Genomic DNA, 11,934 nt, shown 5'->3' on the forward strand with positions numbered 1-11,934 from the left:
TTTGATGGTTGTGGGTAATATCAGGTTTAATCATATTACTATTGCTTGTTGAAGGTAGTAGCTAATACTATGCGAGACGAATAATAGCTGATAACAATTAATAACAATAATAATACATTAAATTATTATTTTATTTTATATAGAATGTAATTTATAATGTTTGTATTTTGGATAATTGATATTATTCGTCTGTATACTTTCGATATAAGAGATGAAATTAGGCCAGAGAACTCTGAATTGTAATTTATTGTTATAAAACATTAAATTTATAGAAGTAATTCATAATAATACATACAAACAAAAATGAACGTTTAACTCTACTAGTTTAAAGTAATAATTATAATTACTAAGTAATACTCAATCTGTTTCAACTCTACATTTCCCCTCTATGTCAAAATCATGTATATATGTCAAGTCATATTCTTATCGCATTCTAAATCAAATGATAAGAAACTACGCATAGAAAGTTCGAAAATACCAAATCTTTACAATCTCACTATTTCACATTAATACTATAATCCAAAAAAATTAGAGCACTTGGTACTTGCCTCTGAAGTTCTCTACTTCTTTAATATGATAGTCTTTTGACAAAAAACAATGTTAAAGATCTACGAAGTATCCCTAAACTGTGTACATCCACAAATTACACTTTATCTGCGGCTGCTGAAGGCTATTTAAAGATGCAAATATGACTCCTATTTAAGATTGAGGTTTATAAATGGATGCAATATCCTTCATTACTAAAAGTGTTATAGTTTTTACTTAAAATACAAGGATACAATGGCTATTTCCCATCTCTTTGTTAGTTTACATATCTTCATTTTACCTTATACATTCTTTCGGCTTTAACTCTGTTTTACTTGAAAGCAGCAGAAAAATGCAGCGGAATTTTACAAAATCCCACATATTTCCCGAGAGTCTTAACAAGGTTGACATAATTTTGATGTTTATAAGTCATTGAAGAATTTTTATAAAAAACATATAGACAAATTGCATTCAGAACTCTCATACTTTCTTGTGTATTTAGCTAGCTTTGAATCATAAGCTGGCTCTGCAATATAATATTTTCCAAGAGACAAAGCAACCCAGTTTTGTTCCTTCATTGTTTTGCTTTTTTTGTTATTACCTGAAGCATGACTATTAATCCGTCTCGTAGTAAGGAACCAAATTATATTATACAGCAAGGTTCAACCAGTATTGAACCTTTTGATATTGGAGATAGTTCCACTGACAAGGTAAACATTAAAATCACTGATGATGTGCCTATTACTACCTGTAATTCTGTATCATCCCTTCCTTCTACAGAAAAGTCAGTGTCCTTGAACGAGACAAATAATACAGTATGGTCCAATGCTAAGGCCATTTTATTCAAATACTTAAAATTTGTGGGTCCTGGTATCATGGTTTCTGTTGCATATATTGATCCCGGTAATTATTCTACGGCAGTAAGTTCAGGTGCTGCTCATGAATTCTCTTTGCTTTGTATCGTCCTTTTATCCAATTTTATCGCCATATTCTTACAATGTCTCTGTATTAAATTAGGCTCTATCACCGGAAAAGACTTATCTAGATGTTGTAGAGCTTATTTACCTAAATGGATGAATTGGATAATATATTTTTTTGCTGAAGCTGCCATCATATCTACGGATATAGCAGAAGTTATTGGTACTGCCATTGCTCTAAATATTCTTATTAAAGTCCCACTTCCTGCAGGTGTTGCTATCACCTGTGTTGATGTATTAACTGTAATGATCGGTTACAGACCCGGATCTTCGTCTATGAGAATGGTTAAGATGTTTGAGTATGCTGTGGCTGTCCTGGTTTTTGGTGTATTTATATGTTTTGCCATTGAATTAGCATATATTCCAAAAAACACATCTGTAGCTCATGTATTTAGAGGGTTTATACCGTCAAAACAAATGTTTCAAAATAATGGGATGTATGATGCCATTTCTATCCTTGGTGCTACCGTGATGCCACATTCTCTATTTTTGGGCTCAGCTCTAGTTCAACCAAGATTATTAGAATATGACATCAATCATAAAAACTATTCAGTGTTAAGAGATGATGAAACAGATATTAAAAATAAGGAAATCGTCATGGAGGAAAGATATTTCAATTATAGACCAACTATGGATTCAATTAAATATTGTATGAAGTATTCTATGGTTGAATTAACTTTAACATTATTCACTGTAGCACTTTTTGTCAATTGTGCAATCTTAGTCATATCTGGAGCCACTCTATTCAATACACCAAATGCCAGTGATGCTGATTTATATGGCATTCACGATTTGTTATCACGTAATTTGGCACCAACAGCAGGCACAATTTTCATGCTAGCTTTATTGTTAAGTGGCCAATCTGCAGGAATTGTTTGTACCATGGCGGGGCAAATCGTCTGTGAGGGACATGTTAATTGGAAATTATTACCATGGCAACGGAGATTGGTATCTAGATGCATTTCTGTAATACCTTGCCTAGTAATCTCTATATGTTTGGGCAAAACTGCGCTAAATAAAGCATTAAATGCTTCCCAGGTGGTACTGTCAATAGTGTTACCATTTTTAGTGGCTCCATTGATATATTTTACATGTTCTAAAAGGATAATGACAACGGAGATCACACGGATAGATAAAAAAGTTGAAACAGATGTAAGTAATAGTATTAGTAATGAAGATAATACTGATTTAAAGCAAGACTTAGAGTCTATCGAACCAAACTCTGAGGATTCTGATGAAACCAGGAACGTTGAAACGGTCAGTATGGCTAATAATTGGATAACTGCAATTATAGCGATTATCGTTTGGTTATTTTTATCATTATTAAATTGTTATGCTATCGTAGAGTTAGGTATCACACACGGAAGTGATGTGTGATTTGTACAAATTCTTCACCACCACTCTGCTAATGTTTCAAATATATATAGGTTAATCCACATATATAAGCACATTAATTCATATTATTGTTTTTCATTGATTTTAATTCTTAATTAGAATTATTCATATATATCTTATATACATACATTTATATACTTATAAAAGAAAAATAAAATATAGTAAAAAGTATAAAAAAACATTAAAGTATCCATTAGAAAACTTGTCTACCTATAAGAGGCATCCCTTATACCATTCTATAAATAAAAAAGTTTTTCAATGGCCACTGAGGGTGTAGAAAATAAAAAAAATTATTAAATTAATTTAAAAGAATGCATTAAAAGTAAATGTTTATTTGTATCCGTATTTATAAACCGTACTTATTATATGGTATCAGTTGATCTTTCATCTGTTGTATGGATGATATCCGTTATTATTACGTCTGTTATATCCACTACGACCACCACGGTAATTGTTGCCAGAGCCACCACGGTAACCGCCACGATCTATACGACGTCCCCTACGGTCCCCACGGTCTCCGCGTTCACGATGTGGATAGCCACCATGAGATGGAATAGAGGAAGGATCCTTTGGACCTCTTGGAATATTTACATCTGGTGTATTGGATCTAGAATCATTGGAACTCTTATTATCCCTATCCATATTATTGCTACTACTACTGCTACTGTTGTTATTTACATTTCCGTTATCATCATTTGTGGCATTATTATTCTTTGTATCACTGTTCTCGCCGATTGTCTGAACGTCAACAGAATTAGATCCGTTGTTGTCTACAGTCATGGATGAACTTTGTGGTGATTGTGATCCTGTTTGTGGTTGTTGAGGTGGCATTACGAAGCCTGGCATCATCATTGCCATCTGTTGCATTTGTTGTTGGTACATTTGTGTATAATCAATACCTGTTTGTTGTTGCATCTGTTGATAATACTCTTGCATCTTTTGATAGTAGTCTTGCATAGCTTGTGGATTAAAGCCGGCCATCATTGGATTGAAACCAGCCACCATTGGGTTTTGGTACATCGCAGCGGCAGCAGCAGCAGTATTCATCGCTACACTATTGGCACCTGTGCCCATATTCATAGAATGTGAATTGTAGTTGTTAGAATTACGATTGTTAGGATTAGCACCACCGTATTGACCCTTCTGTAGATGTCTTGGTTCGGCCCTTTTAATCTCAATTTGTTTACCTTTAAATTCAATGTATTTATTTTCACAGACTCTATCTACAGCTTCTGGAGAATCATATGTGACAAACCCAAAACCTCTTGATCTACCTGTATCTTTATCTAACATCAATTGTGCATCAATAATAGTACCATATTTTGCGAAAAATTCTTCAAACTCCTTTGGTCTTACATCAGCACCAATACCACCAACAAAGATTTTACCAGTCTTATCTTGTTCTTCTCTTGGAATTGACCTCTTTGGATCAATAACTTTACCATCTAAAATATGTTGTGTTTTAACGACTTCATCAACGGAGGATGGAGATTCGAAAGTTAAGAACCCAAAACCTCTCGATCTACCCGTGTTTGGATCCTTCATGATCTTTAAATCTATAACATGACCATACTTATTGAAGTAATTTCTTAAACCTTCTTCTGTGGTCTCCCAATTCAACCCACCAATGAACATTTTACAATTATCTTTAGAGATATCAGCCTTTACACGCTTTTGTGCTTCATTGTTGTTTTCTACTGTTTGTTGTTGCGGTTGTTGAGGGTTGAATTGGGACATAGTTTGTTGTAGTTGTTCCCAAGGCAAAGCTGTTTTATTTTCAGAATTTACAGTAGAATCATTGGAATTACTTGACATGTCCTTATTTGCATTGTCAGAATTATTATTAATTTGATTCAAGTTAGAAGATAAAGCTTGCAATGCAGCTAATTGATCTAATGAAGATACGTTGTTATCGTTGTTATTACTGTTACTAACCTCTTCAGTGGCATTATTATTGTTATTATCGTTTTCTGAAGAAGCATCAATGGAAGCAGCTAAATTATCTTGATCATTTTCTTTAACTAGTTCAGTAGCAGCTTCTACAGCCTTATTCTCTTCAACAGTGGCAGATGGTTCATCATCGCCATAAATGTCATTAAAATCTTCTTCATCAGAACTCATTTTTATAGTCATATAAGAGCGTCCGTTTGCTTGTTTGTGATTGTTTTGCTTCTTCCTTATTATAAATTTATATTTAATAAATAAATATGCGAATGAATATGTATCTGTATAATGTAAAATAAACTAAACTAAAATAAACACAGTGATAAATGCTAGAGAATTCGTTTTTTTTCTTCTAAAATACTAGAAGTAATACAGATAAATAATAACTCGTTAACTTTGAAATACAACGAGAAATGAAAAAAAAATGAGTTATTAGTAATATATGAAAAGGTCAAATATATATATAAATAACGACAATAGCTAATAAGTAATCTATGCGTGTTTTTTTTTTCTCTTATCTAATCTTGATTACGAGCACCGAAAAGATTTCTAAAAATAAAATAACAGTAAATAACAAATGCGTATTTATATATTTATAGATGATCTTATAATTTATAATTATAAATATGACAAAATAGGGTAGTCAAATGAAAGAAAAAAGAATTAACACTAAAATCTTAAAAAAAAAAAGACAACAATCGAATAAATATATACAACTGTCCAATGTATTGAGTGTCTTCTCTTATCAATTGAGTGAAATATGCGAAGAGACAGTAGTTAGTAAAAAATATATTTATTTGTCTAGAATCTAGCTTGCTATATCTTTGTCTGTTTTTCAAGTGAACACCTAGGGTAAGAGCGGAGCACGAATTAGACGCCTCTTTCCGTCCCTGCACAAAAACCTGTTGCCTTTTATACTTTTTCCCAAAAAGACTACAGCGACAACCTCGTTCTCTCAGTTTTTTTTTTCTTTCCACGAATTGCCGCTATTAACCGTCAAAGGGCCAGAGACAACTGAAAAAAAAAAGAAAAGAAAAAAAAATCAAAAACAAAAACAAAAAGAAAAGAAAAAAAAAAGCAACTAACAAGGGAAACCGTAAAATAAGATAATAAACACGTGGTAGCGCCAAGAAAAATCCAAACTCGGACATAATGACAAGATGAATTCTATTCATATCTTATAATCTATCTGAGTTATTTAGTATAATTAGTTTTGCTATGACTCACCAGTTATCAAAAGATTAGTGCTACAAAAGATTATCACAATTGATAGCATCGAGATATGCTATCTATCATAGTACAGAAAATAACAAAGGCTTGTCTATCTGCACATTCGGAATGAATAATATATTTCCTATTACATTGTACCAGAAGTTTCATAACATGCTTAACACGGACTATATCAACTGCCATAAACTCCCTATTGGTTTCATTAGGTTATTCTTTTTTGCTTTTTTATTTTATTTTTTTTTTTACTTTCCATACATATATATACAATCTGTTTAAGTTTCATGAACATTTATCGATTGCTTCTAGCTTCACCTCTCCCTTCGTCTTTTATTCCTCATACTCCCACGTGTTAATATGGCTGTTAGTATTGTTTTTCTTTCCCTCAATAGATTTGAAAATGTAACAATGAAAAAAAAAAACATTAAAAAAAAAAATCTGCGAAATGTCCTCGAAAGAATCTACTGGAAAACCCAAAAAAAAAAAAACACCTTATTTCAATGTCATCGATAAAAATACGTGCTCTATAAACAATGAACCGATCAACATAGGTACATATTTATGTATATATGGTGATCCCGAACATCAACAATAACACAAAACAGATCAACATATTAACCAGATTTTTCCAGAAGGATAAAGATGACTAAATATTTACTTTATATGGTCCAGATGCATTTAAATTTCCGTCGTGCGGAACTGGAATCATTGGCAGACTTATTCAACATTAAGATCAACTTAGACTCTTATAATGAGCATTCCCCATTTCTTATCGTTGATTTAGACAATGAAGAACAAGCTAAACAACTGATACAAAGAAGCATCCTTTGTAAAGCTATCTATGAATATTGGGGGTATGGTCAAAATTATCCAACTTTACATCAAAATATACAAAACGAACCGAATTTTGTACAAAGAAGGGATTCGAACAAGTTTAAGTCATTCAAATTTGATTTTGAAAGTTTTGGTGGAAACCATAAAAAATCCTTGCCTGAAAAGATCGACACAATCAATCAATTCAAATATTTAGATTTTCAAGGTGAGATAAAACTAAAAGATCCGCAAGAGATCTTTACTATTATTGAAACCTACAGCATGATTGATCCTCAGACTTCAAGTAACCAAACAGATGGAATTTATTTTGGTCGGTTGATACAAAGAAGTGACCGTTCCAGCATGGATCTTTACGATTTAAAGAAAAGACCATACAAGGGAACGACCAGTTTTGAAAGTGAATTGTCACTGATAAGTTGTAACATAGCACAAGTCAAACCGGGAACTATCATGTACGACCCATTTGCAGGCACAGGCTCATTTTTAGTGGCTGGTGCGCATTTTGATGCCTTTGTGCTGGGGACAGATATAGACGGTAGAATGATCAGGGGCACAGGTAAAGGTAGTGAACATAATATGGTCGATAACTTCAGATATTATAAGACTGAGTCTCATTTCTTAGATGTGATGACTATGGATTTCACACATAACTCACTAAGATCGAATCTTCCAATTGATACGATTCTGTGCGACCCGCCATATGGGATCCGTGAAAGTATTAAAGTTTTAGGTGCTAAGGATCCAGAAAGGTTCGAGGGGAAAGAAAATGTGGTTATTGATGGTGAAAAGGCATATTTAAGAAAGGATTATATACCTACTAAGAAACCATATTCTTTGGATTCTCTTTTAGATGATTTATTGAAATTTGCCAGTGAAAGATTGCCAATTGGTGGACGTTTGGCCTTTTGGATGCCAACAGCCAACGATGAGAATGTGGAAACAATCATACCATTACACAAAAATCTGGAATTGAAATATAACTGTGTCCAAGAATTCAACAAATGGTCACGCAGATTATTAGTTTATATCAATCGAGGCGACAAATATAATGGGCCAGAAAATCATGGGATAAAGAGGTCTCAAACTAACTTCAGAGATCGTTATTTCACACATTTCACTAAATGATTATTGGAAGAACAAAAAAAAAATAAGATCACTAATTCTACAACCCTACAACCCTATAACCCTACAAACTTACACACACACACACACACACACACACATACATACATATACATACATATATATGTTATTATTTTGATAAAAGTAATGCAACATTTTCTAAAGAGATATCCTTAGATACGTATTTTATTAAATCTGTCTTTGAATGTGGGAACTTTTGTTTAACCCATTGTAACCTACCTTCATCAATAACTCTTCTTGCCATCAAGCCGATTGTCTCTCTTTCTTTAACAGTAACAAACCTATTTTCTGTCAGTTCCACCAAATCACAATCTTGAACACCGGGTCGTTTTCCATTTGTTGCCCAGGAACATAATTTAGTCAAGGTCAGAAAGAATTCATGATAGGTCAAAGTACTTCCGAATTTTTTCAAAAGATCGGTGCAGAAGCGTGGATTAATGTATTGGTCTGGATCACATATATGTCTGCAACACATAGCAATACAGATGGAATCCAGTGAGTCGAGTAACAGTGGGTTATTAGCGATACAACGCAAAGTCAGATCTGTTGCGACACCACATAGATGTTTAGAAATGAGGATGTTTTTATTTGAAGAAAAGGGGTCCCTTGATAATATGTCGTCGACATACAGGTCTTTAATATCGATTTTCAATCTTTTGATAAAAGGCGGGTTTGAACCATTGGAATCTGATAGGATTTTACTATCAAATTTCAACCTATTTGACCCTCTATCGATAAAGAGGAAATTATTTATTCGGAAACGTGGGAAATATGGAGACAATCTGGAGACATCTGCGGAGGCATCTCTGATCACCTGATTGAAATACCTTGAAAACTCTGCTTTACCACATCCAAACTCCAATACATTCAAGTTTCTCTCTAGTGTAGTTGTGCTGATATCTGTTTCAAGTTTATCTTTGTACCTGTATTCCAGGAGATTCTGTATCAAAGAACTTTGTTGGATAGCATGTTTCTGATTAGAAAGAGTGTTTACCCTTGTCTCGGTCATAAACTTATTGAACTTCACAGTGGTGGATAACTCATTGATTTCACCCGATTTGAAGAACTGGTACAACAAGTCCACAGTTTTATTCAAAGTATCTGGAGAAAGAGATGGTTTAGGCAACGATGGGGTGGATTGTGCGGTGTTGAGATCCAGTTTATAAAACGTGTTTGAATCGTTTGAGTGTTTCAGTTTAAACTTATTGCATTTGGTGAGATGTTTTTTCAATTGAGACTTCTTTATTGTGTGTTTCTGATCCAGTGGACAGGGTATTCTTTGTAAATCGGTGGCATGATCATTAGGGCTGTTATGGACCAATTTGTTGGCCAGTCTTTTATTGAGTATCGAATGCTCGGAACAGTAGTCTTCATCAGCCCGTCTAGTCATGCCACATTGCCTATTCTTCTTTTGGATGAAAAACTTACATTGAAGACGGGCAGTCTTGTTATTCTTCGTATTTTCAATATGTTTATCAGTCATAGAAATTTAAACTGAAGACGATAATAGCTACCAGTTTTGACAATCTGTTACTAATTTTTTTACTGTTTTATTATTTGTTAACCCATAGAGTGATACTAGTGATAATTTCATACATGCACAGTAATTCGTAGTAGTTGGTAATGGTACTCTTTAACTGATAGTTACAATAGTCAATCATTGCAATGCAGGGTTTCTTTTTTCAATCTCATCGATTTTGACAAAACAAAAACCCACACATCCACACATGTAAAACCAAAAAAAAAAAAGATAACAGCAACAGTATCTGTTACCCTCTCCCCCTCTATCTTCTTTCTCTTTTTCTTCCTTTCTCGGGGCGGGCCGAACCGAGCAGAAAACAAAACCTAACCAAAAACAAAAAAACAAACCCTAACCCTGGAGAGTTCCCTTTGGTTGTGGTAACGACAGCAGTGATGAGGTGGTTTTATTCGGAGGATCCCGAGATTTCTTCTTCTTTCTTCTTGTGTTTTTCCCTTTTTTTTTTTTTTATTTTTTTTGTTTTTCTTCTCCGTTGAACCGGCAGGGGAGGGGGAGGGAAGATTGGATAAATAGGGGCGAGTCGTTGATTTGCTTCCAATTCTCTTATTCTGTTTTTGCGCATAATGGCAATTCCGCCCCCCCCAAACACACACCCGCAAAATACAATAGGCATAAGCATCAAGAAAGAAGAAAAAGAGAAAGAAAAAGAAACGATGACACATCGAGCGGCTCGCCGTTTGTCTGCGCACTACTGTGAGTTAAAACAAACATACAAACAATAAGAGAACAGTATTACTACTATTAGTATCAACAGAATAATACACACTGAAATAATAGAACAAATGGGGAATGGCTCATTTTCCGTTTCTTCATTGAACAAGCACCAAACCTTTCTCTTTTAACATTCTTCTGCTTTTTTTTCTCACATATTCGAATGGATCGAGAAACAAGTGATATAATAGTAGTATTTTTTGATATATATAAAGCCATTTATTAAAAGAAATGATAAACTTTCTGGGTCATTCCTGTTGTCCCTTCCACACCTCCAATCCTTCTCTTTCTCTTTCTCTTCCTCTTCCTGTATCCTTGTTAGAAAGAAATAGTGTGAACCAAAATAGAGAAATCGAAACAAAAACTGGAACAGACCCTAGTGATAGATTACTCTCCGATTCATATAAAAGTATACATATCCCACTATATATATATATACTTACTCTACTGAAAGAAAAGAAAAGAAAAGAAAAGAAAAGAAAAGAAAAAAATAAGAATATGCCACACCAAATTACTGACAACTCCAACCCTTCTGAACAAATCAAAATTTGTGTCTTAGGTGCCGCAGGTGGTATTGGTCAATCCCTTTCTTTACTGTTGAAGACCCAGATCCACTATTTGTTGCCATCCCATACAAACAAGAGTATAAACTTGTCTCTATACGACATCAACGAAGAAGTTATCAACGGTGTGGCCACTGATCTCTCTCACATCGATACCCCAATAAACATGTCCTGGTATGCAGGACACTCCATCGACAGGTGTCTACAAGACGCTAACATTGTAGTGATCCCCGCTGGGATGCCAAGAAAACCGGGCATGACAAGAGACGACTTGTTCAACATCAATGCAGGCATCATCAAGGGTCTAACCGACTCCATCTACCAACACTGCGACCTCTCCAAAGTCTTCGTACTTGTCATTTCAAATCCAGTCAACTCGTTGGTCCCAGTCATGCATTACAGATTCAAACAACTGCTAAATGGCAAAACAGACACAGGTATCGAAAGAAGAATCTTTGGAATCACTAAATTGGATATCGTTCGTGCCTCTACGTTCTTAAAGAGCGAATACGAGACAGCCACTGGTCAAATCAGTTCAAACATGCCATTCGTCCCCGTCATCGGTGGGCATTCCGGTGAAACTATCCTTCCTCTGTTCTCCCAAAACAACTGGTCGCATGTCCTACCAAATGAAGTCCTACAGCACTTGATCTATAGAGTCCAGTATGGTGGTGACGAGGTTGTCAAGGCTAAGAACGGCAAGGGATCAGCCACATTGTCCATGGCTCATGCTGCATTTAAATGTGTTCAAGACTTTGTTAATTTAATACTCGGCAACGCTCATGAAATCGATTCAATCAATTTTGCCACGTTACGCGATTTCCAAGAGAGACCAATCACTCAGGGAGCAGAGAAATTGCTGAACCGCATTGAAAATACTGCCTTCTTTGCCATCCCAATGTCTATCAACTTGCAAGGTACTAATTCTGTAAACTACAACTTATTAAACAATTTAAACGCTCATGAAACTAATGAATTATTACCATTATGTCTAACTAAATTAAAGAAGAACATCGAAAGTGGTAAAGTCTTCATTGAATCTTCTGCATAACCTATAATCTAACATTGTGGCTCT

The 11,934-nt window shown here is 34.5% G+C and overlaps 5 protein-coding genes across 5 annotated transcripts; 3 read left to right on the forward strand and 2 right to left on the reverse strand.

Moving 5' to 3' along the window:
* Positions 1-1,133: 1,133 nt before the first annotated feature.
* On the forward strand, positions 1,134-2,879 carry SMF1 (divalent metal ion transporter SMF1; the record flags this gene model as incomplete). Its single annotated transcript, XM_064859499.1, has 1 exon — positions 1,134-2,879. The coding sequence occupies one exon, from the start codon at positions 1,134-1,136 to the stop codon at positions 2,877-2,879; it is 1,746 nt and encodes a 581-aa protein (XP_064713742.1).
* A 402-nt stretch (positions 2,880-3,281) lies between these two features.
* Positions 3,282-5,030, reverse strand: HRP1 (Hrp1p; the record flags this gene model as incomplete). The annotated part of the gene is made up of 1 exon (XM_064859500.1): positions 3,282-5,030. One exon carries the CDS (start codon positions 5,028-5,030, stop codon positions 3,282-3,284), a length of 1,749 nt encoding a protein of 582 aa, XP_064713743.1.
* Positions 5,031-6,710: 1,680 nt separating this feature from the next.
* On the forward strand, positions 6,711-8,027 carry TRM11 (tRNA (guanine-N2-)-methyltransferase; the record flags this gene model as incomplete). Its single annotated transcript, XM_064859501.1, has 1 exon — positions 6,711-8,027. One exon carries the CDS (start codon positions 6,711-6,713, stop codon positions 8,025-8,027), a length of 1,317 nt encoding a protein of 438 aa, XP_064713744.1.
* A 127-nt stretch (positions 8,028-8,154) lies between these two features.
* Positions 8,155-9,528, reverse strand: TRM13 (tRNA:m4X modification enzyme; the record flags this gene model as incomplete). Its single annotated transcript, XM_064859502.1, has 1 exon — positions 8,155-9,528. The coding sequence occupies one exon, from the start codon at positions 9,526-9,528 to the stop codon at positions 8,155-8,157; it is 1,374 nt and encodes a 457-aa protein (XP_064713745.1).
* Positions 9,529-10,527: 999 nt separating this feature from the next.
* MDH2 (malate dehydrogenase MDH2) lies at positions 10,528-11,910 on the forward strand (the record flags this gene model as incomplete). The annotated part of the gene is made up of 1 exon (XM_064859503.1): positions 10,528-11,910. One exon carries the CDS (start codon positions 10,528-10,530, stop codon positions 11,908-11,910), a length of 1,383 nt encoding a protein of 460 aa, XP_064713746.1.
* Positions 11,911-11,934: the final 24 nt, after the last annotated feature.

The sequence above is a fragment of the Arxiozyma heterogenica genome (genome assembly GCF_036370985.1).
Source record: "Arxiozyma heterogenica strain weizmannii chromosome Unknown scaffold_25, whole genome shotgun sequence".
In the NCBI taxonomy this organism is placed as follows: Eukaryota; Fungi; Ascomycota; class Saccharomycetes; order Saccharomycetales; family Saccharomycetaceae; genus Arxiozyma; species Arxiozyma heterogenica.